The sequence below is a fragment of the Bison bison genome, unplaced genomic scaffold, assembly GCF_000754665.1.
Source record: "Bison bison bison isolate TAMUID 2011002044 unplaced genomic scaffold, Bison_UMD1.0 scf7180017864471, whole genome shotgun sequence".
Taxonomy (NCBI): Eukaryota; Metazoa; Chordata; class Mammalia; order Artiodactyla; family Bovidae; genus Bison; species Bison bison.
In genome coordinates this window covers 40,900,026-40,926,783 of record NW_011495032.1, presented here as the reverse complement: position 1 = coordinate 40,926,783, position 26,758 = coordinate 40,900,026, and the positions used below count along the sequence as shown (strand labels likewise).

General features: G+C 45.6%; 1 protein-coding gene across 2 annotated transcripts in view; it reads right to left on the bottom strand.

Moving 5' to 3' along the window:
• Positions 1-4,779: 4,779 nt before the first annotated feature.
• The window catches only part of STK36 (serine/threonine kinase 36), a 26,742-nt gene continuing 4,763 nt past the window's right edge, over positions 4,780-26,758 (bottom strand). The window contains exons 7-27 of one of the 2 annotated variants that reach the window (XM_010861204.1): positions 24,761-24,854; positions 24,328-24,497; positions 23,974-24,161; positions 23,368-23,467; positions 21,437-21,580; positions 16,344-16,523; positions 15,420-15,517; positions 14,839-14,944; positions 13,212-13,362; positions 12,619-12,746; positions 11,669-11,773; positions 11,214-11,312; positions 11,038-11,126; positions 10,730-10,793; positions 10,435-10,545; positions 9,167-9,241; positions 8,555-8,729; positions 8,149-8,296; positions 7,811-7,958; positions 6,527-7,273; positions 4,780-5,134 (exon numbers count right to left, since the gene is read on the bottom strand). In XM_010861204.1, the coding sequence (XP_010859506.1) occupies positions 4,991-5,134; positions 6,527-7,273; positions 7,811-7,958; positions 8,149-8,296; positions 8,555-8,729; positions 9,167-9,241; positions 10,435-10,545; positions 10,730-10,793; positions 11,038-11,126; positions 11,214-11,312; positions 11,669-11,773; positions 12,619-12,746; positions 13,212-13,362; positions 14,839-14,944; positions 15,420-15,517; positions 16,344-16,523; positions 21,437-21,580; positions 23,368-23,467; positions 23,974-24,161; positions 24,328-24,497; positions 24,761-24,854 (3,264 nt within the window). In that variant the 3' untranslated portion in view covers positions 4,780-4,990. The remainder of the gene's footprint in view (positions 5,135-6,526; positions 7,274-7,810; positions 7,959-8,148; positions 8,297-8,554; positions 8,730-9,166; positions 9,242-10,434; positions 10,546-10,729; positions 10,794-11,037; positions 11,127-11,213; positions 11,313-11,668; positions 11,774-12,618; positions 12,747-13,211; positions 13,363-14,838; positions 14,945-15,419; positions 15,518-16,343; positions 16,524-21,436; positions 21,581-23,367; positions 23,468-23,973; positions 24,162-24,327; positions 24,498-24,760; positions 24,855-26,758) is intronic. The other variant, XM_010861205.1, reaches the window with a different exon arrangement.

The following is a 26,758-nucleotide window of genomic DNA, read 5'->3' as shown; positions in this document are numbered from 1 at the left end:
CAGGATCTTCTATGACCCACCTCCCAGAATATTGGAAATAAAAGCAAAAATAAACAAATGGGACCTAATTAAACTTAAAAGCTTCTGCACATCAAAGGAAACTATAAGCAAGGTGAAAAGACAGCCTTCAGAATGGGAGAAAATAATAGCAAATGAAGCAACCGACAAACAACTAATCTCAAAAATATACAAGCAACTCCTACAGCTCAACTCCAGAAAAATAAATGACCCAATCAAAAAATGGGCCAAAGATCTAAATAGACATTTCTCCAAAGAAGACATACAGATGGCTAACAAACACATGAAAAGATGCTCAACATCACTCATTATCAGAGAAATGCAAATCAAAACCACTATGAGGTACCATTTCACACCAGTCAGAATGGCTGCGATCCAAAAGTCTACAAATAATAAATGCTGGAGAGGGTGTGGAGAAAAGGGAACCCTCTTACACTGTTGGTGGGAATGCAAACTAGTACAGCCACTATGGAGAACAGTGTGGAGATTCCTTAAAAAACTGGAAGTAGAACTGCCTTATGATCCAGCAATCCCACTGCTGGGCATACACACTGAGGAAACCAGAAGGGAAAGAGACATGTGTACCCCAATGTTCATCACAGCACTGTTTATAATAGCCAGGACATGGAAGCAACCTAGATGTCCATCCGCTGATGAATGGATAAGAAAGCTGTGGTACATATACACAACGGAGTATTACTCAGCCATTAAAAAGAATACATTTGAATCAGTTCTAATGAGGTGGATGAAACTGGAGCCTATTATACAGAGTGAAGTAAGCCAGAAGGAAAAACACCAATACAGTATACTAACACATATATATGGAATTTAGAAAGATGGTAACGATAACCCTGTATACGAGACAGCAAAAGAGACACTGATGTATAGAACAGTCTTATGGACTCTGTGGGAGAGGGAGAGGGTGGGAAGATTTGGGAAAATGGCATTGAAACATGTGAAATGTCATGTATGAAACGAGATGCCAGTCCAGGTTCAATGCACGATGCTGGATGCTTGGGGCTGGTGCACTGAGACGACCCAGAGGGATGGTATGGGGAGGGAGGAGGGAGGAGGGTTCAGGATGGGGAACACATGTAAAAAAAAAAAATAAAAAAAAAAAAAAAAAAGAACATTATTGGAACAACTGGGATATGATGGCTGTAGGTTAAATAGTATTATATCAATGTTGAATTTCTTATACTGTGATTATATAAGTAAATATCCTTGATCTTAAGAAATACAAGTCTTGGGGGGCTGCACTGCATGGCATGCAGGGAAGTTCCCCAACCAGGGATCAAGCCTGTGCTCCCTGCACTGGAACTGCAGAGTCTTAACCCCTGGGCTGCCAGGGAAGTCCCCGAAATGCAAGTTTTCTAACAGTAAAAGAGCATGGTATTTACAGCTTAGCCTCATATGGTTCAGAAAAATATGATAAAACCAATTGTGGCAAAATGTTAAGAATTCGTGAATCTGGGTGAAGGGTGTATGGGAATTCTTCACACTGTCCTTATTATTTCCAAAAAATAATTTAAAACTATAGCAATAACAATAAAGAAGGCTGAGCACCAAAGAATTGATGTTTTTGAATTGTGGTGCTGGAGAAGACTCTTGAGAGTCCCTTGGACAGCAAAGAGATCAAACCAGTCAATCCTAAAGGAAATCAACTCTGAATATTCCCTGGAAGGACTGATGTTGAAGGTGAAACTCCAATACTTTGGCTACCTGATGTGACGAGCTGACTCACTGGAAAAGGTCCTGATGCTGGGAAAGATTGAAGGCAGGAGAGGAAGGGGGTGACAAAGGATGAGATGGTCAGATGGTATCACCAACTCAATGGACATGAATTTGAGCAAACTCTGGGAGATAGTGAAGGACAGGTAAGCCTGGTGTGCTTCGTGGGGTCACAAAGAATCAGACACGACTCAGCGACCCAATGACAACAGATAGCAGTAACAAAATTTAAAATGGAACAGGTAGAACCAGTGTGACAAAATGTTGATGGTGGCTGAATTTGTGAGATCAGGACATGGGTGTTTCACCTGCCATTCTACTTTTTTGTGTTTGAAAACTTTAGTCTCCTTCTCCCCTCCCCAAAAGTTTAAATACATACACCCTTGTATGCATGTATGCTCAGTTGCTTCAGTCATGTCAGACTCTTTGTGACCCTATGGACATAGCCCACAAGGCTCCTCTGTCCATGGGATTCTCCAGGTAAGAATACTGGAGTGGGTTGCCATTTCCTTCATGTATGCATGTAAAAGAAGCACAAATCCTCAAGCCTTCCAGACATTCTCTAAATTCTAGGCACCACTCGGACTTCACCCCAAATCCCCTCAGCACTGTGATAACTGCTGGGTGTAAAACTGTTTACATATTTCTAATCCTCTAGATTATAAACTCACAGGGATGGGAACATATTTTCTTATTATGCTTCCTCTAAACTGATTGTTGTTTGATGCAATACACAGCCTAGAAAGTTTTGATGTAAATGTGATTTCTCTACATTAAATTGTTTATGTATCAGATAAGCAAGATATTTCAAGCTAGTATTTAACAAATTATTTGGAAAAGACAATTCTTTTACAAGGTAATTTCCCCTTTGTTTATCTTTTAGGAAAAAAATATCCAGATTTAAAGACACAATATTGTTTACATATTTGTCTTAATGTAGACAGGTCTTAGGGAAGTACTATGGTTTTGATAAAACCAAAAACCCAGAAGTTTTAATTTGTTAGAGATGAAAGTACTCAAAGTACTCATGGATAGCATTATATGTTGTCCAGGATTTGTTTTAAAATACTCAAGTAATACAAGGATAAGGTAGCTAGTGAAGTGTTGATGGCATTCACTGAACTAATCTTTTTGTGTGTACCTTTGAAAGTTTCCAACTAATAGACATAATATGTTCAAAATTAAACTCGAGTTTCCCTACCCATTACCACTCCACTAATGGCCTTCCCCATTTCAGTTAACAGGAATTCCATCCTTCCAACTTTTCAGGCCAAAAAGTCATTCTTGACTGCTTTCTTTTGTTACATTCTCACATCCAATCAGTCCAGAAAACTTATTTTCTCCATGTTCATAATATATTCAAAATCTGGCTACTTTTTACCATTCCATTGGCACCACCCCAGTCCAGGACACCATTATCTCGCATGAGGAGTATTACAAAGCCTCCTAAATACTCCCCCTACTTCCCATCCTCCCCATTCCCCTGTCCATTCACAACACCAGAATGAAGGGCAATCTTCTAGAACATAAGGTAGATCTTAGAACTCCTCTGATCAAACTCTCTAATAGATCCCTGCTCTGTGTAAAGTAGGTCTGCAAGGCCTCCATCTGGTCCCCATTACCTTCCTGTCCTCATCTCCTACGATTCTCCCCCTCCTACACATCTTTCATCCAACATGGCTTCCTCGCAGCTCCTCCAGCACTCCAGGCATGCTTCCATCTCAGGGCCTTTGAAGACCGTTCTCCCTGCATAGTCGTTCCCGAGAGAGCTGTACTGCTTCGTTCAAATGTTTTTATTCAAACGTCACCTTCTAAGAAAGGCCTACCCCGGCTATCCAACTCAGCTCTCCTCATCCCCTTCTCCCTGCTTTACTTTTCTCTGGAGCTTTTATCACATTCCTACATACTAAACAATTCACTTATTTTAATAAGCTCTCTATCTCCCTGACCAGAATAGAAAGTCTCTGACAAACAAGCACTGCTTTACCTCCAATGCCAAGAGTAGTATCTGGCATATAGAAAGGACTCAATAAATATATGTTGTAGAAAACAGACTGGTGGTCGCCAAGTGGGGAGGGGCATGAGACAGGGTTGGATTGGGAGTTTGGGTTTAACAGATGCAAACTGTATATACAGAATGGATAAACAAAAAGGTCTCACTATATAGCACAGTCAACTATCTTCAATATCCTGTGATAAACCATAATGGAAAAGAATATGAAAAAGTGTTGTTCAGTCGTCTCCAACTCTTTGTGACCCCATGGACTGCAGCATGCCAAACTTCCTGGTCCTTCACTATCTCCTGGAGTTTGCTCAAACTCGTATCCATTGAGTCAGTGATGCCATCCAACCATCTCATACTCAGTTGCCCCCTTCTCCCCCTGCCCTCAATCTTTCCCAGCAAAAGAATATATATATATATAACTGAGTCACTTTGCTATACAGCAGTAATTAACACAGCATGGTAATTCAACTATATTTCAATAAAAAAATAAATTTAGGGAATTCCCTGGTGGTCCAGTGGTTAAGAATCCACCTTCCAATGCAAAGAACATGAATTCAGTCCCTGGTTGGGGAACTGGGACCCCACATGCATTGGGGCAACTGAGCTGGCTCACTCCAACTACTGAGCCCACACGCCCCACAACTAGAGAAACCTGCGCATCCCCCAAAAAAGATCCTGTGTGCCACAACCAAGACCCGACACAACCAAATAAATAAATTAAAAATAAATAAATATTAAACATAAATTAAAAAACAAATAAATATGTTGAATTGAAACGAAATAATCTGGATAGGAAGAAATTATGGTGGTCTCTAGAAAATATGTTATTTTTGCCAAAATATAAATATAGACAATGGGCAATGAAAATAAGGTCTAAATAAAAGAACCTGCTGGGAAAATTTCAGGAGCTCCAGAAAGGAAGAAAACCTCTCAGGCAGAAGATGTCCTGGAAGCATGCCCCTGGGGTTTAAAGGCACATTATTGGAGAAAAGACTCTTTGATGTAGAGAAGAAACACATCTCCTCTGGCACCAACAATCATGAAGTTTACTGGTTAAAATCATCCTGAATCTGGGGGAAAGGAGGAGCTTTATACATAAATCTCTTCTAGGTTCTCGTTCTCAAATCAGCAGATTGGCGGCTTATCTGTTTCAGTCTCTTTAGTAGGTGGCTTGTTGAGTAGAAGGAAGTGTTGGCAACAGCAGGGCAACAAAGGTTGGACCCCAGGAAGCTGGGGTCATGTGCTGTGTGTTGGCCTCAGGAGGTGGATGAGTTTCCTGCAGTGTTTGGCAGAGGCAGGCCTGGGACTGCTGTGTGGCAGTAACTGATTCGCCAGAGAGAGCAAGGCTAATTTCTCACTGGCGCCCAGGGACACCAGCACCTGTGGGACAGAGAGAGATGACAAAACACGACATGCAGAGTACTCTCGTTTGGCCAAGCAATTCCCAGTCTAGAAAAGAAAGCAAAAGAATATGAGCTCTCGGGGACTCAGATTATGTGGGAAAAGAAAGATTTTGGAGACAGGAACCACTAGCACCAGACTACTTCCGTTCTCTTTGGTCACAGACCATGAAACCAAGGCACCAAAGGACCCATGAACTTGTCCCCAGGAAGAGATAATAAATGCAGCAGCCAGAAGGTGAGACTCCCTACCGTGGATCTAGACCAGTGTGAATTACCACCAAAAATCCCTTTTATTATTTCCCCACACAGACTACAGAAAATTCTGTAGTGTATATCATCACCATCCTATCAAAACTTCTCTTCTGCAAGAACTGCCCAATGCCACCACATGGAGCTATTATAATTTGGGGGTTTAGCTTTATCATGGGCTTCCCTGGTGGTTCAGACAGTAAAGAATCTGCCTACAATGTGGAAGACCTGGGTTCAATCTCTGGGTTGGGAAAATCCCCTGGAGAAGGGCATGGCAACCCACTCCAGTATTCTTGCCTGGAGAATCTACATGGATAGAGGAGCCTGGAGGGTCTCATGAGTCGGACACGACTGAGCGACTAAGCACTCACAGCACACAACTTTATCCTAGGTAGATGTGTGCTTTTCAATTGGGCTGTTTATATACTGAAAATTGAGCAAAAAAACAACAACAACAGAATAAAGCAGTGCTTAAGAGCATGGGCTCTAGGGACATGGGCTCCTGGTTAAGAGTTCAAGCTTCTACTTCAGGAGCCACGAGTTCAATCAGGAAGGGAACTAAGATCTGGTATCCCAAATGGCATGACCAAAAAGAACATGGGCTCTGGACTCAGACTCTCGAGTTCAAAAGTCCAATCCCACATGTTAGCTGTGTGACTGGGACAAGTGATTAAATTCTTTGTGCCTCAGTTTCATTGCCTGCCAAGTGAGAAGCATAGCTTAAACCAGATAATGCAGCTAAAATGCTAAGCATGGTACTTTTCATATGGTAAGCGCTAGAAAAGGTAGCATCTTCATGGCCCTCAGAAAAAAATGACTCTCTGCCTCAGCACCTCTAGTCTTCCCTCCCCCTCTCCTGCACAGCCTCCAGAAGAGAGTAACACTGCTCCTTGACAACCCAGGCATTTCCAAGCCCAGTGGAGCCCTCTTCAGGCCCCTTCCCATCTCCAGGTGGGAGATATTAGGTGAAAAACTCATGTCCAAGTCATGCCCCCTGAGTTTCCTGCTCCCAGAGAAGGAGGCAGCTTGGGTTTCCAGATGTCCCAATTCCTTAGACTATCTCAGAAAAAATGTTGAAAACAGCCCTGTCATGATGATTCACACGTCCCCTGGGATGTACCTGATGGATGCAGGGCTCCTGTCGGAGGCTGCGGAGAGCAACGAGGGCGGCTTCCTTCACATTTGGCTGGGGGTCTCCACACGCCATCTCCAGGAGCCGCTGGGGCACTTGGCACTGTAGCAGCTCCTCCCCCAGACCCTCAGGCCCCAGGTTGCCCAGAGCTGATACGGCATTGCGCCGGATACCAGCCTGAGGATCTTCAAGCAACTGGGTCATACCAGGTACTGCGGCTGCCAGGGCAGGTCCCAGGGGACCAGCTTGGTAGGCTGCGTTGCCTACAGCGAAGCTGGCTCCACGGCGCACAGCAGGGTCCTTGTCTCCGAGCCCCAGCAGCAGAAGGTTGAGCAGTCCTGCCTGGCTCTGCAGGGCCCCACGCAGGGCCATGCTGTGTTGGAGCAAGTGTCCCAGGAGCCCGTAAGTACGGGCTCGCACAGAAGTCTCTGGGTGGCTCAGGAGGCTGCGCAGGGGCCGATAGGATTCATCGGAGCCAGCCAGGAGTTCATGGATAAAAGACAAATGGCTAGGAGACAGTAACCGGGCAGTGTGGGCCAGGAGGGAGAGAAGGTCAGATGTCAGCAGAGGCTGGTCACCCAGGAGGGCAGTGGACAGGAATGAGACAGTGGTTCTAGGGGAGGCAACCACTGTGTTCACAAACTGGTTGAGAAAAGCGGGATCCGAGAGAGCCAGGCGTGTGAGGAGACTGATGGGCAGCTCGACTTGTGTCAGTGGGAGATGGTGGCAGCAGACCTGAAGAAGGGGGAGGGGTGCGGGCAAAACAGTTCAGGGAGAGGGAGAATGCACTGCTGAGAAATAACAAGGAGCCCAAAACCTGGGAGAGAAGCCAAGTTCTGCAGAGAACACCACAGGGGGCCGGAAGACCTGACCACAGCACCGCATGCGAGACAGACACAACCTGGCGCCTGGGAGAACGTGTCCTTCCCAAGGCCAGGCCGCGGTCTGCAAGGCCTTGGTCTCTCTGCCTTCAGAGACTCACTCACTGTTTAGTGCCAACAATCGCCAGAGAAGCGATTCCTGGCTTAGGAGCAGCGTCTTCAGGGCCCAGACCAGGATGAGAGAATCAAGAGAATCCAGACAAGGGACTGATGGAGAGAGGAGTCACCAGCCCAAGCTCCCACCACAGGCCTCTGTTCAGGCTTGCATGCTTCCTCCACTCCAGTCTCAGATGCTATATGCCTCCAGGGACCTGGGAGAGCCCTACAGCTGTCTAGAAGTGAATGTGACACAAGGTTGACCACTTTCCTGCCTGGGTGGCTTCCCTGGTACCTGCAGTAGGTGGGCGGTGACTTCTGAGTCTGTGAGGTCAGCCAAGACACCTTCAAGGAGGTCAGCATCCACATCCAGGGCAAAAGGGAAGCAGAGGAGCTGGCAGACAGAGAGCACCACGACGGGGAGAAACTCAGACCCTTGTGGCCTAAGGAGGGCAGCGTGGAAGGATGGACTCGGTCTGGCTCACCCAGCCTTCCATATTCTTCCCCCAACCCTCCTTCCCCAACCTCAGTAATCACATTTCTTGCCTCACAACTCAAGCTGTCAGCTCTTTCTCTCCTGCCTGCCCCCCGTCCATCCCATCCATAATAGCAGAATTGAAATTTTCAACTCACGCCTGGCCCAGGTGATGCAGGAAGCTGGGCGAAAGCAGATGCTTCAGGGTGGACATGAGGATACTTCCACGCTGAGACAGGTGACTCAGGCATAACTGGGGCTCCTGGGTAAAGGTGGCCATGGCCAAGCTCAACAGGGCTGCCATGCCTGGAAACACCAACAGTAGAGACCCAGTGGAGCAGGCAAGAGGCCTAGATGCATCCCCATGGTTCTCAGGGGCACCACCTGTTCCCTGATCCCTTCCCCATCCTACAGCAGCTCCCGCACAGACTCTGCCATTCCCTCCCAAGACAGCAGCACTAGTAGCCCTCTCCATGGGCCAACCCAGTTCCAGGCTGTTTCCTCTTGAAGACGGATCAGTACACTGGCCCGACAAAAGGAGCCACGCTGTCGGAAGTGAGATACCTTGGGGTGAGATCAGCGTCCAGTCTGGCTCTGGGCTTTGTGGGCTGGACAGCGACACCTCCTCTTCCTGTGTAGATGCCTCCTCGGGGAGCCTCAGAGCCATGAAGAAGCGGTGCCACAGGACGGTCCACATTTCTGAGCTGGCCATGTCCCTTATCGGATTACCCCTCCCCTGCTAAAGCCAAAATTGAGAAGGGGAGAAGGGGGAGGTCCAAGTCAGGAGTCAAAAATGCCTTTTTTTCACTCTTCTTCATGATCTATGAGGAAGGGGAGTCCCAGAAACAATTCTTCCTGTTTTTCCACCTAAGATTTCCCTGTTGTCTCAGTTTCCTCTCTTATCACATCTTAACCTCCCTGACCTCTCAACCCATGTGTACGCTTACTGGAAACCAGGCAATTACAGCTTTCTTTCCACTGAATCCTAAGGGATGCAGCTGAATGGTTCCCCTTAAAGGGTCTGTACTGGTGCAGATGGGCCCAATCTAAGGCTATCACTGGTACTCTGAGAGGGGAGGTGACTGTGTGGTTTTTTCCTTCCTCTTGGCCAGCGGCCCCCCAAAGCGCCCAGTTTCTCTCTCCTTAGTTCCCACGCATCCTGGGATGCAGCTGTACCTGGGTAAGGAGCTGCAGCAGAAGGATGAGGAGGCCATCATAGAATCCACAGCCACCAGGTGGAGTCAGCCGGACCTGGTAGAGAGTGTCAGGAAGACAGCAGATCCCTGAGAGGGGCGAGCTGACCGCACAGACCTGCACAGCCCACTCCAAGTCAGGCAGAAGGAGCTCTTCTTCGGCCCAGAGTAGTGGGGAGAGTTCTTCTGGACTTAGGAGTCTTGGATGGATGGATGGATGCACAGCGTGCTCAATTGTGTCCAACTCTTTGTGACCCCATAGACTGCAGTCTGCCAGACTCCTCTGTCCATAGAATTTTCCAGGCAAGAATACTGGAGTGGGTTGCCATTTCCTCCTCCAGGGGATCTTCCTGACCCAGGGATCAAACCCACATCTCCTGCAGCTCCTGCAATGGCAGGCAGATTCTTTATCACTGTGTGTCTTGGTTCCTGCCTATTCATTCAACAACTATCTCTGTCCTAAAGACACGCAGTTTGGTAGGGTAACCAGCCACACAAACAACTACAGTTTAGGAAGACACTTACTGAATAAGAGGCTGTGAGGTAGGGGCTGTGGAGAGGGAGGAGGGATAGCTGAGATGCTAACTTTGCCCTTAGAGGTAGGAAACGGATGGGATTCAAAGGCAGACAAGGAAGGAAGAAGGCACAGCTTATATAAAAGACAGGTCATGAAAGGCCACAGTGAATTTTTGAAATGTGAACTCTTTGGTAGAGGAGGATTAGAGAGCCCAGGGGTAACGGATGAGCTCTGTGTGGCCTGCTAGCAAATGTGGACATTAACCCAGAAACTCCGTGGGAAGCTACTGAGGACCTACACAAGCTCCATCCATATAGGTAAGACTAGTGCCTGGTACTCAGCACATATTTACGTGTGAAATAATGACTGGTTGAGCAATAGGCAGGTTTTCCTTTAAGAAAGCTCACTTTGGCATCAGGGAAGAACACTAGAGAGTAGAGATCCTTCAGGAGGCAAGGGCCAGAGCCTGAGAGAGAGAGCAAGAGGGAGGGAAGGAAGGAGAAAGACGATGCCTCTTCCTCCCCCTTCAGAGGTCCTGTGTGTTAACAATAAATCTAAAGCCCTGACAGTTGGGGCTCAGAGGGACCTATATTATCTGAGGGCAGAAGGACAGGACAGGAAAGACTCCTGGATTCCCTCCAGGCTTACTGGAACTTCAGACTTTTCTCCCTGAACACAGACCTTATCTGACTCAGAGAAAGCACATCTCTGCATTCAGCGCTGGGAGGACTCACCTCTGCAGGGGCAGACAGGGCATGTGTGGCTGCAGCGATCCACTCCCCAGGCTGCAGGTCAAAAGTCACCCCTTGCTGACCAAGCTGCCCCAACAGACAGGCCGCCGCACTCTGTGGAGAGTCAGATGAGGAGGAGGAATGTCCCAATCTGAATGGTACTCAGGACAGGTGGAGAGGGTGTCTGTCTCCAGAAGAATGCCTCACAAACAGCTGCACATTAGGAAACAACTCTCCCGCTCCCAGAAGGTGGGATGATAGGGTGAAAAGGCAAGGAAGATGAACGCTGAGAACTCACCACAAGAGAGACGACGTGCGAATGCGTAAAGACGGTAGCAATCTCACTGCCTAGCTTCTCCATTCTGGAATAAGGAGATACATCAGGGATGCAGCTGTGTGAAAGGAGGCTGCTGAGTGACCTGCCCTCTCCCTTGGATGGCACTTTCCACCAAAGCTGCATGTCCACCTCCAGGGCACAGAGTTCATGGGAATCTATGTCTCTTCTTTGCAGAGAAACCTTCACTCTGTCCTAGTCCCTCCCAAGGACAGGCTGTATGGTGTCACTCCCCATAATCCATGTCAGGGTGACCCTACTTTATGACTCACCCACAAGGCAGATCTTGGAGGCGAAGGACAAGAAGGGAGAGGAGGTAGAGAGTCACTTCAGTAGACTCTTCCCTATCTACTACCTTTACCTATAAAGGAAACCCAAGGCATCAGAGTGTCCTCTGATTGAGATGGTGGGACCCCCTAAGAGATGCCCACTTGTGCCACTGGCCTACCTTGCCCTGGGCCAAGTTCAACAGTGACTCCAAGGCCAGGGGTTCTTGCCCAAGAAGATGGCATAAGCGTTCACTAACATGGCAGCAGGAGTAGAGAACCTAAGGGGTGTGGGAAGCAGTTGGTCAGGGAGGCAGGTCCTAGACTAGAAGGCTCAGCTGAAAGCAGGCTAGCCTCTTGACAGATCTAGGGGTGTCAGAGAAATTCAGGGCATGTCCACCTCTTGCTGAGAGACTGAGATGCAGACATGTCTCAGTTCTAGTGAGGACTGGCTGACAGCTGGGCTATCTCAGCTGAACTGATTTAAAAGCAGAAAGGGGTCCTCCTCTATGGGAGGGCAACAGGGGGGGATGTCTCTCATCTCTCTCTGTTTCTCTCAGTGTCTCTTTCTCTCTCTTTCTCATTCCTGGAAGTGAAAAAGAAATCTGAGGGGCCAAGAGTTCTGGGCAGGCAGTACCTTGAGAAGGGGTAGGCACAAGATGGGATGCTGCAGGGCAGAGATGAGGGATGACCTCAGGTGGTTGCTGTCTTTGGTGAGCTGGTCAGCCAGATGCTGAGCGATCTGTAGAGACATACCTGAAGACTCAATCCCATTCCCTTTATTCCAATCCTATTCCTCTCGTATCTCCAACTAATCAGGACTCTCAACCCCTTGCTTGCCACTCTTCCCCAGATTCACCAGGAACCTCAGACCTCATTCTATCCCCAGTCTTCATGCTCAGTGGAAAAGCAAAAGACAAGGCCTAGGTAAGTCCCACTGCAGGCAGGTACAGAGGAAAGTGTTGCTGGCCAAAGGGAGTGGGAAATCTGAACCCTGAACCCTTGAGCAAGCATCACTGGTGGCTTCGGATCAGCCACCCCACCACATGGGCAGTTTGTCATGGAGCTCTTCAATCAGCTGGCCAAGGGCCCTGGGATTCTGGCTACATCATGTTCAACAAGTAGCCCAAACCTAGTCGTTAGCATCTGCTTCTGGAAGTACTAAGTAAAGGCAGACAGAGAAGCTTGTTTTTCTGCTTTTCTGAGACACTGGGGCCAACCTCCCCAACTCTGGCAACAGCGACAACAAGAACAAATAACTGTAGTTCAGGACTTCCCAGGTGATCCAGTAGTCGAGAATCTGCCTGCCAGTGCAAGGGACACGGGTTTGATCCCTGGCTCAGGAAGATCCCACATGCAGCAGGGCAACTAATCCCATGCACCACAATCACTGAACCTCCGCTCTAGAGCCTCTACTCTGCAACGAGAGAGGCTACCATAATGAGAAGCCCACTCGCTGCAACTAGAGAGTAGCCCCTACTCTCTGAAACTAGAGAAAGCTTGAATGCAGCAACCAAGACCCAGCGCAGCCATAAATAAATAAATAAAATTTAAAATAAAAATTGAAAAAAAGTTTGTAGCTTAGACCTGCTCCTTGGCTTCCCAGCAGCCTGGCAGCCCCACGGGAGCCGTGCACATGGCCGCCAGCACTGAAGAAATGGCTCCAGGCAGATCCTCACTCTGCTCCCGAAGCGGCTGGCTCACCTGGGGGGCTCCTGTGCAAAAGGCAAAGAATGCAGAAAGGCATGGGTTGTTTCAAATTCTCCCTTCTTTCTCTCACTTCATAGTTACTTGCTGCTGCTGCTAAGTCGCTTCAGTCGTGTCTGACTCTGTGCAAGCCCATAGATGGCAGCCCACCAGGCTCCCCCATCCCTGGGATTGTCCAGGCAAGAACACTGGAGTGGGTTGCCATTTCCTTCTACAATGCATGAAAATGAAAGTGAAGTCGCTCAGTCGTGTCCGACTCTTTGCGATCCCATGGACTGCAGCCTACCGGGCTCCTCTGTCCCTGGGATTTTCCAGGTAAGAGTACTGGAGTGGGGTGCCATCGCCTTCTCCATCATAGTTACTTAACACTCGCTAAATACCAGACATTATTCTAGGCAACCGGCAGGAAAAAGAGCAGTGCTGGTCCTGCTGACAAGTCAGTCAAGAGAACCTCCCCTCCCCATTCCCGTTACCTGGGGGGCTATGGAAAGGGAGCTGTGGAGCTGTCAAGCCATAAAGGAGGCCGTCCAACACAGCCCGATGTGTAGTCAGCAGGCTGGAGTAGAAGGCTTTGGAGACGGTCCAGCTATTCCCGTCCATGGCTTCACACAGAACAGTAAAGCACTAGGGGAGACAGGCAGGGTTCACATTAGCACATCAGAAACCAGACTGGAATCAGGGTAAGGAGCAAGCATTCCCGGAGAACCTGAGAAAGGAGGAGGAAAACCCAGGGGGACCAGTTGTTGAATTCTAAGTATTCCTCACAGACAAAGTGCAGAGTAATTGCCTTCATGTTTGGGAACAGGATTTTTAGGTGTCAATCCTATTTTGATCAGCTGCTTCCTAAATGATATTTCTTGAAGTAATATCGTGGACCCCGAATATAAGAATTCCTGGGGATTCGTGGGTCCTTCCCAACCCAGTCTTCAAAATTTATTCCAAACTCCCCATGCTACTCACTGCACAGTGACATATGAAAAGTGCTGACCAATAATGTGAGTCACTACTGGCCAAAATTTAGGTTAGACATTAACAGCTTCCTGACCAGAAAGGATGAGTGATGTTAAGACAGGCTCCCAGACTAGAAGAGATTGAATGGACTGCTAGCTGGAGGTAGGACTGCAGCCCACATCTGTGCTCCCAGTTGCCAGTCTGAAACTAATCAGACAATTGTTTCCTTCCTTGCACACGTTCCTCTCTTAACTGTCTCTTCTGAGACCAGTCAGAACTCAGCTGTTTTCTCTTTCAATCCTCCGTTCCTGTCCCTCACATGCAGAGTTGACCCATCTAGGTTGCTAGTCTGTAGGACAAACAAGGTTGGGAATACTAGCTGATCTGTAAGTCTATTCAAGAAGACATTACTTCTATTTGTGGTTCCCTAAAATAGGTCACACTGCATACTGCTTCTGCACCTTAATATACATTACTGTTTCTGCCTGGAATGTCCTCCCTGCTTCCTTGTCTCATCCACCTGGCAAACTTCTGGGCGTCCTTCAAATCCTAGCAGAGATGATTTCCTTCTTCAAGATTTCTTCTATGATCCTACATACTTCCCCGATGATCCACTGGTTAGGACTCCACACTTCCCCTATAGGGGGGTCCCGACTTGATCCCTGGCTAGGGAACTAAGATCCTGCATGCTGTGTGGTGCAGCCAAAAACAAAAAAAAAAAGACTTTTCCTATGACGCTCCAGGTAGTGTGAGTCTTCCTCAGTGGTGCTTCTGTGTTTTATATGAAGTTCTAGTGTTTTTAATTTACTTTATTACTTTTATACATTTTATTTTAATATTTATTTGGCTGTACCATCTTGATTGCAGCATGTGGGATCTAGTTCCCTGGAGTCTTAGCCACTGGAACACAAGGGAAGTCCTTCTACTGTACTTTTCACACTGTTGTCCTTTATCACATTTATCCTACTAGACTAGCCCTGACCCTTGAAGATACAGACTTTCTCTAACTCAGATGGTATACAGCACATAGTTGGCAGGCAACAGACATTTGTTGTATTACTTGATCTAACTCTATACAGTCATGAGAAACAGAATGGGAGGAATATGGGGAAAAACAGAGATAGAAATCTGGAAGGGAGAGCAGATTACCATAAGGATGTCCCTCCGCAAAGCCTGCTCGAAGTCATCTGGTTGGGCCAGCAGTTTCCCCAACAGGTCCAGAAAGAGGCTGGCGGCCTCCTGAAATACCTGTAGGCTGGGAAAAAATGAGTCCTGGTTTCTTCTCATCTCTCTACTAAATGCCCACATGTGGTGAATGGGTCAGTTCACGGCAGGTAGGAAAATCTCTGCAAAGGAACACATCAGAACGCTCTCCCTCTCTCTCCTCACACATACACACAGGGTCTCACATACACACCTCCAGGCCTCTTCTCTGCCATTTTCTCTAGCTTATTCCCACCCTGAGCCTTCCATTCGGTGTATGGTGACTACCGCTGACCCTTAGAACTTGAAATTCTGTGGGCAAATTTGGAGGTGACTCAAGGTCCTTAAAAGGACTTGCTGAAAAAAAAAGAACTTGCTGTACTCTGAGAGGTCACTCAGCTGACCCTTAAACCTGTCACAAATCATGGCTTCTCCTTACTTAGGCTCTTCATAATGGGGAGGGGAAGAAATGGGGGTAGAAACTGAAGCCAAACTGGCCAGCAGCGCAAGACTGCCTCTCATCCCACCTGTCACCTGTCTGGCTCCTCTCCAGATTGAAGGTGCAGGCAAAGTAGGCCTGAATCACAGCCACCAGGTCCTGTACGAAGGCCCCATACCAACATTGCTGCCAGGGAAGAGGACAGAGAGTTAGCGAAACTCAGGGGACAGAAACAAAGACCAAGGGAAAAATGGGTCAGAGATCCAATTAGGCTGACCAAACAGAAAGGGACAGAGTGAAGAGAACCTTTAGACAGAGAGAGGAGATCTCAAGGTCACAAGTGGTGGCCAACAGGCTATGAACAGCCCAAAATGTGTCCTGTTTGGTCTGGACAGCATTTTGGAGTATAGCAGATTATATTTTTCAAAATAGCACAAATTCTCTTCTAAATGCCTTAAAAACACTCAAGACTAACACTCATCAGCAGAGTCCACTTCCAGCCACCTGAGCCTTAGCCCAGTAAACACTTCTGCATTCCAGCCTCTCGGTTCAGCTGTGACAGGACACAGCATGGGCACACGGATGTTGAGTCTCAACCTGAGCTCTTCCACTGGTCGTCTCCATGACCATTTACAGGGTAGTGCCCGTGGGTGAGTTAATCTATGAATATTGAGAAATTACACAGAAAAATCTGGATTTCTAGCTTCTCTCAGAAAACTGGAAGATATGGCACCATAAGCCCATTTTCCCACCGAGCAACAGTGAGCTGGATGAGCCTGGGCACGGGACCTCAGTTCTTCATATTCCTGCTATTCATATAGTCACACATGGTCTACTCCCCTGATAACGTTATCTGCCTGGCCTTGGAAGGCGTGAGAATTTGCAACTCATAATCTACTAAGTAGATAGGAAGAAGAGAAAGAAAAGGCAGAGGGGCCGATAGAGATGGCAGTTTGAAGAAAAGAAATCCAAAGAGAAGAAATGCCGGTCAGTCCTGAGAGGCAGCACTTACCTGCTGGATACTGTTGCTCTCCTGGCTGTGTTTGAGGAGACTAAGCAGCAGCCCGGGGAGCCCAGCCTCACGGCAGAAGGAATACAAGGGAACAGAGTCACTGCAGCTGGACAGGAGACTGCTCAGTACCCGGAGTGCAGGAAGGATGCGGGGAGCACCCTCCAGGGCGCCTTTTAGGATCTGGGTGACACGAGGGAAAGAGACAGTAATCCATGTTGTGAGAGATAAAAGAGAGTCACAGATACCAAGTGTCCCCAAGAAGCTGACAAAGAAGACCCAGTGTTCTTACTCCTTTTTTTGGAAATCTAAAACCCAGAGAAGGAGAACAGAGAAACAGGGAAAGTGCACCAGGAAAGGGAACTATAGGTGGCCAGGGTCCCTGACTTAGAGGTGACTAAGGGGAAGCGGGATCTCCCCCTCAGTCAGTGACAGACCTAGTGACCATTCCTATCTGCTCCCTTCCTTCTCCAGCCCTTCACCTTAGAATAAAATGAAATGAAACCACACACACATTTCTGAAAATTAAAAACAATGGGCACAAAACAGTGCTGTTCAACTCCAGATAGACAAAACAGTATTATTCAGCTCTGCCTCTGGGGTTAACAAATTGCGACCTGCAGGCCAGATCCAGCCTACTACTTATTTTCATACAGCTTATAAGCTAAGGACAGTACTATATTTAAATGGTTATTTTTTAAAAGGTTATTTTTCAAAAGAAGACCAACATTTACATCAAGTACTTTACAATATGCCACTCACCGTTCTAAATCTGCTCATTTATTTACTCAAATCTTTACAATAACCTCAGTTACTGTGGAGTAAATACAATTACCAACTTTATAGAGAAGCAGACCGAAGCTTCCAGACAAGTTAAGTAAACAGTCAATAATTACATACAGGGGGCTTCCCTGGTGGCTCAGTGGTAAAGAATCCTCCTGCCAATGCAGGAGACGTGGGTTTGATCCCTGGTCCTGGAAGATCCCACATCCCAGGAGGAGCAACTATGTCCACGCGCCACAACGACTGAGCCCTTGCTCTAGAGCCCAGGAGCCGCAAGTACTGAAGCCCATGCACCCTAGAGCCTGTGCTCCACAACAAGAGAAGCCACCTCGATGAGAAGCCCTTGTCCACTCACCACAACTAGAGAAAGCCTGGCAGCCAGAGACCCGGCACAGCCATAAATAAATAAACACACACAGTAGTTCAGCTGGAATTCCAACTCAGAAAGTCTTACCCTGGAGGCAGAGTTGTTAACCTCCTTTCCCACTGAAAAATTATCTGACACAAGGAGGCCGTGTAGGGGCCAAATGAGAGGTGCAGGGTGCCAAGACAATGCAATGGTAAAAGGAGAGTCTTTTCAGCCAGTGGTGCTGGGATGATTATATATCCACATGCAAAAAGATGAATTTAGATCCCTACCTCAAAATACACATAAAAATCAACTCAAAGTGAGTCAGAGACCTAAATGCCAGAGCTAAAATTCTGGAAAGATTTTTTTTTAATATAGGAGAAAATCTTTAAGACTTTGGGTTTAAAAAAAGATTTCTTAATATAATATCAGAAGCAAAATCCACAAAGGGAAAAAATGGTAACTGGACTTCAAAATCCAAAACCTTTGTGCTTTAACAGACATTCTTCTAAGAATAAAAGGACAGATTAAGGCTGGGAGAAAAAATTTGCAAATCGCATATCTGATAAAGGTCTTATATCCAGAATATATAAAGAACTCTTACAACTCAATAAGAAGACAACTTTAAAATAAGCAAAGCAAATGATTAGATATTTCACCAAAGAAGATCTACAAATGGCTGGTAAGCACACGAAAAGATGCTCACATTAGTCATTAGCAAAATGCAAATTAAAATAGCAATGAGATACTATTTTACACTCACTAGGATGACTATATTCAAAAAGACAGATAATAATACATGTTGGCTGACTTTATTTTTGGGGGTTCCAAAATCACTGCAGATGGTGATTGCAGCCATGAAATTAAAAGACGCTTACTCCTTGGAAGGAAAGTTATGACCAACCTAAATAGCATATTAAAAAGCAGAGACATTACTTTGCCAACAAAGGTCTGTCTAGTCAAGGCTATGGTTTTTCCAGTAGTCATATATAGATGTGAGAATTGGACTATAAAGAAAGCTGAGCACCGAAGAATTGATGCTTTTGAACTGTGGTGTTGGAAAAGACTCTTGAGTCCCTTGGACTGCAAGGAGATCGAACCAGTCCATCCTAAAGGAAATCAGTCCTGGGTATTCATTGGAAGGACTGATGTTGAAGCTGAAACTCTAATATTTTGGCCACCTGATGTGAAGAGCTGACTCATTTGAAAAGATAGAAGTTGGGAGGGATGGGATATTGGGAAAGATTGAAGGCAGGAGAAGAAGGGGACGACAGAGGATGAGATGGTTAGATGGCATCACCAACTCAATGGACATGAGTCTGGGTAAACTCCAGGATTTGGTGATGGACAGGGAGGCCTGGTGTGCTGTGGTTCATGAGGTCACAAAGAGTTGGACATGACTGAGCTACTGAACTAAACTGAACTGAACTGAATACGTGTTGGCAAAGATGTAGAGAAATGAGGACCCTTATACATTGCTGGGAATGCAAAATGGTATAGCCACTTTGGAAAACAGATTAGCAGTTTCTTAAACATAAATTTACTATCTGACTCAGCAATTCCACTCCTATGCATAGGGCCAAGAGAAATGAAAAAAATCATTTCATTTCAAAACTAAATGTTCAGTTGTTCAATAGTGTCCAACTCTTTGCGATCCCACAGACTGCAGCACACCAGACTTCCCTGTCCATCACCAGCTCCCAGATCTTACTCAAACTCATGACCATTGAGTCGATTATGTTATCCAACCATCTCATCCTCTGTTGTCCCCTTTTCCTCCTGCCTTCTATCTTTCCCAGCATCAGGGTCTTTTCCAATGAGTCAGGTCTTCACATCAGGTGGCCAAAGTACAGTAGCTTCAGCTTCAGCATCAGTCCTTCCAATAAATATTCAGGACGGATTTCCTTTAGGATGGACTGGTTGGATCTCCTTGCTGTCCAAGGGACTCTCAAGAGTATTCTCTGAGACCACAGTTCAAAAACACCAGTTCTTTGGCACTCAGCTTTCCTTATGGTCCAACTCTCACATCCATACATGATGACTGGAAAAATCATATCTTTGACTAGACGGACCTTTGTTGGCAAAGTAATGTCTCTGCTTTTTAATATGCTATCTAGGTTGGTCACAGCTTTTTTCCAAGGAGCAAGAGTCTTTTAATTTCATGGCTGTAGTCACCATCTACAGTGATTTTGGAGCCCAAGAAAATTAAGTCTGTCACTGTTTCCATTGTTTCCCCTTCCACATGCCATGAAGTGATGGGATCAGATGCCATGATCTTAGTTTTCTGTATGTTGAGTTTTAAGCCAACTTTTTCACTCTCCTCTTTCACTTTCATCAAGAGGCTCTTCAATTCCTCTTTGCTATCTGCCATAAGGGTGGTGTCATATACATATCTGAGGTTATTGATATTTCTTCCAGCAATCTTGGTTCTAGCTTGTGCTTCATCCAGCCTGCCATTTCACATGATGTTCTCTGCACAGAAGTTAAATAAACAGAGTGACAACAGACAGCCTTGACATACTCCTTTCTCAATTTGGAACCAGTCTGTTGTTCCATGTCCAGTTCTAACTGTTGCTTCCTGACCTGCATACAAATTTCTCAAGAGGCAGGTCAGGTGGTCTGGTATTTCTATCTCTTGAAGAATTTTCCACAGTTTGTTGTGATCCATACAGTCAAAAGCTTTGGCATAGTCAATAAAGCAGAAGTAGATGTTTTTCTGGAACTCTCTTACTTTTTCTATGATCCAATGGATGTTGGCAATTTGATCTCTGGTTACTTTACCTTTTCTAAATTCAGCTTGAACATCCGGAAGTTCTCGGTTCACATACTGTTGAAGCCTGGCTTGGAGAATTTTGAGCATTACTTTGTTAGCCTGTGAGATGAGTGCAATTGTGTGGTAGTTTGAATATTGCCTTTCTTTGGGATGGGAATGAAAACTGACCTTTTCCAGAAATGAAACGGAAAACATATGTTCACACAAAGATTTCCTCATGGATGTTCAAAGTAGCATTGCTTATAAAAGCCAAAAAGTGGAAATAACCCAAATTTCCATCAATTGGTGGAACAAATAAACAAAATGTGATATATACATACAATAGAATACTAATTAGCAATAAAAAGGAACTAAGTACTGAAACAGGCTACAACATGAATGAAACCTCAAAAACCATGCTAAGAGAAAGAAGCCAAAGACTATCCATTGTATGATCACATTTACGTGAAATGTTCAGAAAAGGCAAATCTATGAGACAGAAAGCAATCTCCTTGTAAGTGCTATGAGGAGGAATGATGATTAACTGTAAATAGCTAGGAATTACCTTTTTAGGGTAATGAAAATATTCTAAAGCTGAATTATGGTGATCATTAGTATATCTGTATTAGAAAATAAAATAAATTGTTACATCTGTATTTTTAATTTTGTCAAAAATTTTGTAGAAACGTGTTTTCTCTCATTAGAGAAGTAGTTATGGGACTACCCTGGCAGTTCAATGGTTAAGACTTTACTTTCCAGTGTAGGGAGTGTGAGTTCAATCCCTGGTCAGGGAGCTACGCTCCCACATGCCTCTGGCCAAAAAACCAGAATATAAAACAGCAGAAGCAATACTATAACAAATTCGATAAAGACTTTAAAAATGGTCCACATCTAAAAAATCTTTAAAAAAAAAAGAAGCAATTAAATGATATCCTCCATTTTTTTCCCTCTTGGCAGTCAACGCCCAAAAAGGTTACAGCTGAAAGCTTGCTTATCCTTGCTCTGAAGAATACTTTTTCCCTTTAGAAAGAGAAACCCAAGGTCTGCTCTTTCTGTATTACTAAAAGAAATTACCAAACCTCCCTGAATTAAACAGACAGTAGTGAAAGAACATTGGAAAGGGACTTTCTCCTTATGCTAATTAATGTTTTTTAACACCTCATCTGTGAAAACAGTCTCCAGTCCCATCCATGGTATCCTTCTGCCAGTTACCTGCTCTCCAGCCTCATGCAGCTGACTCTGGATGCATTGGCAAAAGTCAGGATTGCACAGCAGGGTGAGAGGGGCCTTCAGCTGGATGGGCACAGGCTCGGTAGTCTCTAGCAGGTATTGCCACTCATCATCGCTGTCTTGCTCCTGAGGTATCGGAGAGAGAAAGAGGTCAGGAGGCATGTGTTAGGTTTGAGGCAATAGCTCCCACCCTGGGGAATCATGAAAGTAAAATGAAAGTGTTAGTTGCTCAGTCATGATGGACTCTTTGCAACCCCATGGACTGTAGCCCCCCAGGCTCCTCTGTCCATGGGATTCTCCAGGCAAGAATACTGGCGTGGGTTCCCATTCCCTTCTCCAGAGGATCTTCCCAAAGGGAAGGGATCGAAGCCAGGTCTGCCGCATTGCAGGCAGATTCTTTACCTGGGAAGCCCAGGGAATCATGAAGTAACTGCAAAAAGCCAGTGACTCCTTTGGCACAGCTGTATTTTTTTCAGCCACCAATTTAAAAAGATGCAACTGGCAGTATGTGAGAGGTCTTGAAAAGTCTCTTGGAGAACACTAGCATGTGTACATAAAGAGATACCTAGGAAAATGTCCACTGCATGGTTTATAATAACAACATCATAAAGCTAGTCAGTAAGGGAATAATAAATCATGGCACATCCATGTTAGGAAACACTAAGAAGTTATTAAAAAGACTAGGATTTCCCTGGTGGTCCAGTGGTTAAGAATCCGCCTGCCAGAGCAGGGGACACAGGTTGGATCCCACATGCCGTGTGGCAACTAAGCCTACACGCCACAACTACTGAAGCCCAGGTGTCCTAGATCCTGTGCACCACCACAAGAGAAGCCAGCACACTATGAGAAGACTGCTCCCTGCAACTAGAGAGTAGCCCTCTCTTGCCGAAACTAGAGAAAGCCTGCATGCAGCAACAAAGACCCAGCCCAGCCAAAAATAAACAAACAAGCAAATCTTAAAAAAAAAAAAAAGATCGTAGTACTGACAGTGCATCACTCATGTACCGTTTTTACCGAAAATGCATGACTTGAGTCTAACCATGTGGAAGTATCAATCTGAGGAACATTCTACAAGATAACTGACCCGGGCACCTAAAAACTGTCAATCATGAAAAACAAGGAAAGAAGTATAACAACTAAATGCAATGAATGACACTGGACTGGATTGTGGACTGGGGGGAAAATGTGTTTTTGCTATAAACATTACTGGAGCAATTGGGAAAATCAAAATATAGATTGTAGATTAAGGAACAGAACCATAGCAATGTCAGATTTCTGACTTCTATAAATTGTACTGAGGTAGTGCAAGTGCATCACCTAGCTCTTAGCAAATATGCACTAAGGTCTTTGGCAATGAAGGGGCATATCTGAAACTCACCCTAAAATGAATTTTAACAACTGGTGAATCTGAGTAAAAGGGTATATAGGAATTCTTGGTGCTATTTTCACAATTATTCTTTAAATTTGAAACCTTTTCAAAATAAAAAGTTAAAACCCTAAAAAAACAAAAGATTAAAGTTGACGTAGAAAAATCTTAACAACAGATTATACGGTAATAGATGCATGAGGCAAAACAATACCTACAGTCTGGACTCAGTAATGTAAAAACAGCCAAACGATATATTCTATGTAGCTACATACATACGTATAAAACCACAGAAAGTCTGGAAGCAGACAGATACCTTGGGACTGAGATAAGCCTAAGGGGGACTTTCCTTTTTACTAATGTACTCCGATTTTTTATAATTAAATGTTCACATACTATGCAATTAAAATCTATGAATAAGAAGGAAGCAATTTTTAACACGAGGGGACTCATCCTTAGATGGTTGGGAATCACTGTTACAGAAAACCGCTACCAAGACCTAACACCCATGGCAGGGACAAAGCCAAGAGGAACCTCTAGGGCTCACCTCATTTTCCAGATCCACTGCATCAAGGCTCTGCTGGCCCTTCACCTCTGGCCTCAGCTCTGGGAACACTTGCTCACAGTCCTGAGTGATCCAGTTTTCCCTGCCAGAGGAAGCAGGGAGTAGGATGAGTTCCAGACCTGTGAGGCTTAGGGTTAACTTGTCCCTCCCTCTAGGTCCAGTGTAGGAATGGAAAGCCATAGAGGACTGGCTAGAGGAGATCTTCTAGGATCTGGCCAGGACAGCATATGTTCACTACACACATATCCTTGACTGCCTCCCACTGTGAATCTTATTTTCAAATCTACCTTGGTGGTTTTCCCCTGTAGCTCTCAACTCAAATAATCTTTCCGTGTGTCTGGAGATGATTTTTTTTTCTTTTTGGTTAATGTACAACTAAGATATAGAGAAAAGAAAGTTACCATGTTTCCTGATGAAATCAGCAAAGCATCTGGAATCAGAATTCAAGAACCCAAAACTTAGACTTCCAGAGCCCTGTCCACATTTAGGCAGTGATGAGTGACAAGAACCATGCTGCATTTGCTTTGACTGGAGCCAAAGCTCTGCAAATCATGTTATCCTATAGATCCTGCGCTCTACCCTCCTCACCGAGGTGCAGGGGGCGCCTCTCCAGCACCCCACTCAGCCCAGCTGCTCTTCATTTCTGATGCTACAACCCCAGTTAAGAGGCCTGGTTCCTGAGGAGTGTCCTTGAGTTTGGGCAGAGGGGCTGTGCCAGGAGCCACCTTGCTGGTCCTATCCTCTTGCTCAAGGGGAGGTTCTGTGTTCTGGTGTTTCTGCAGGAAATGGGCAGGAGACACTGAGTCAGAACTATCTGGTTGCCATAAGACACTATGAATTTCATTCGAAGCCCTTTCCCAAACCTAGAAAGTCACCCTCCTGCTCTAGCTTCCCCAGTCACTAGTCTGGCTAGGTCACACATACCCCTCTGCCCCCACTCACCTTCTGCTTGGCCTCCTCAGCCATGCGTTTACAGGCTTGCCGCAATATGTGAGATCGATTGCCCTTGGGGGCCAGCCGATGAGCCTGTTGGTCCTTTAGGACCTGAAGTTCTGGGGGTAAGCGACTGGTGAATGGGGTACCAAAATCTGGGCCTGCTGGCTCGGTTAGTACTGCAGAAAGAGAAGAGGGAACACATGATCATGCTGGAGCTATGCCACTGTTTCCACCTGGCCAGAGACAATGGCAGCATCTTCAGGCTTCTGTGCAAAGAGGCCCTTCAGACAAAGTGACAAAGAGGGAAGGGGGTTACAAGGGAAGTGCAAGGGTCATGCAAAAGGCTAAAAAGAAAATTCAAGCTGGAGGGGTAAAGAATATACATTGGATCCAGATGTTGGGGCCAGGGCCGAGAGCGCTGGGAACCCTAAGGACTCACTGGTGACTCGACCAGCAATAAAGGGGTGATGTAAGAGGTCTGGCCAGGACAGACGCTGCCGGGGGTCCTTGGTGAGCAGTCCCTGAAGGAAGTTCTGTGGAAAGAAAGGATACCTCATCAGTCTGCACTTCCCCATGGGCTCTCAAACTCATCAGAACTGGTCAACCAAGACTTTTTTTAAAAAAAATACTTATTTATTTATTTGGCTGTGTTGGATCTTAGTTGCAACACTTGGGAGCTGTTGTTGCAGAGCACAGACTCTCTAGCTATGGCACATGGGCTTAGTTGCTCCATGCCATGTGGGATCTTGGTTCCCCGACCAAGGATCCAACCCACGTCCCCTACATTGCAAAGCAGTTTCTTAACCAATGGACCACCAGGGAAGTCCCCAGAGTGCATTCTTCCAGCAGACATGTCTTAAAAGCTGAGCACACGCACATTTATTTACTGTGTGCTCACCATGCAGGGATCAAACCCATGCCCCCTATAGTGGAAGCCCGAGTCTTAACCACTGGACCACCAAAGAAGTCCCTCCTTTGTTCAGATTCTTTTTGGTCATTATTTGGGCCTCCTTAACTAAATAGGTTTGGGAGAAACTTGTCTCTTTTCATCGTAGCTAAAATAAAGGAAAGTTATAATGAGATTTTACTCTGGGAGAAGGCTGCATTTAGACTTTATTGAAGGCTCAAATCAGGCCCTTGAAATAAAAAGGGTCAACTCTTTTTCCTCCCTCCCTGGCCTACTGAGATTTAACTGCAATGAACAGGCACCATCTCTATACTCTGCTCCTAATAAGTGAGCTAGCTCCACTAGCTCTGGCCATTTGGATATCTGAAGATTGTTCCTTTCAGGAAGAGGACTGATGGCTCTGTTGGCAAATCTAGAAATCATTCGGACATTGCATCTGATAGGCAATTAGGAGAATAGAGACTATGTAAAGGAAAAAAGGAAAGATATAAGCCATCTGAATGCAGAGTTCCAAAGAATAGCAAGGAGAGATAAGAAAGCCTTCCTCAGCGATCAGTGCAAAGAAATAGAGGAAAACAACAGAATGGGAAAGACTAGAGATCTCTTCAAAAACATTAGAGATACCAAGGGAAAATTTCATGCAAAGATAGGCTCGATAAAGGACAGAAATGGTATGGACCTAATAGAAGCATTAGATATTAAGAAGAGGTGGCAAGAATACACAGAACTGTACAAAAAAGAGCTTCATGACCCAGATAATCATGATGGTGTGATCACTCACCTAGAGCCAGATATCCTGGAATGTGAAGTCAAGCCTTAGAAAGCATCACTACGAAAAAAGCTAGTGGAGGTGATGGAATTCCAGTTGACCTCTTTCAAATCCTGAAAGATGATGCTGTGAAAGTGCTGCACTCAATATGCCAGCAAATTTGGAAAACTCAGCAGTGGCAACACGACTGGAAAAGGTCAGTTTTCATTCCAATCCCAAAGAAAGGCAATGCCAAAGGATGCTCAAACTACTGCACAATTGCACTCATCTCATACGTTAGTAAAGTAATGCTCAAAATTCTCTAAGCCAGGCTTCAGCAATATGTGAACCGTGAACTTCCTGATGTTCAAGCTGGTTTTAGAAAAGGCAGAGGAACCAGAGATCAAATTGCCAACATCTGCTGGATCATGGAAAAAGCAAGAGAGTTCCAGAAAAACATCTATTTCTGCTTTATTGACTATGCCAAAGCTATTGTGTGGATCACAACAAACTGTGGAAAATTCTGAAAGAGATGGGAATACCAGATCACCTGACCTGCCTCTTGCGAAACCTATATGGAGGTCAGGAAGCAACAGTTAGAACTAGACATGGAACAACAGACTGGTTCCAAACAGGAAAAGGAGTACGTCAAGGCTGTATATTGTCACCCTGCTTATTTAACTTCTATGCGGAGTATATCATGAGAAATGCTGGGCTGGAAGAAGCACAAGCTGGAATCAAGATTGCTGGGAGAAATATCAATAACCTCAGATATGCAGATG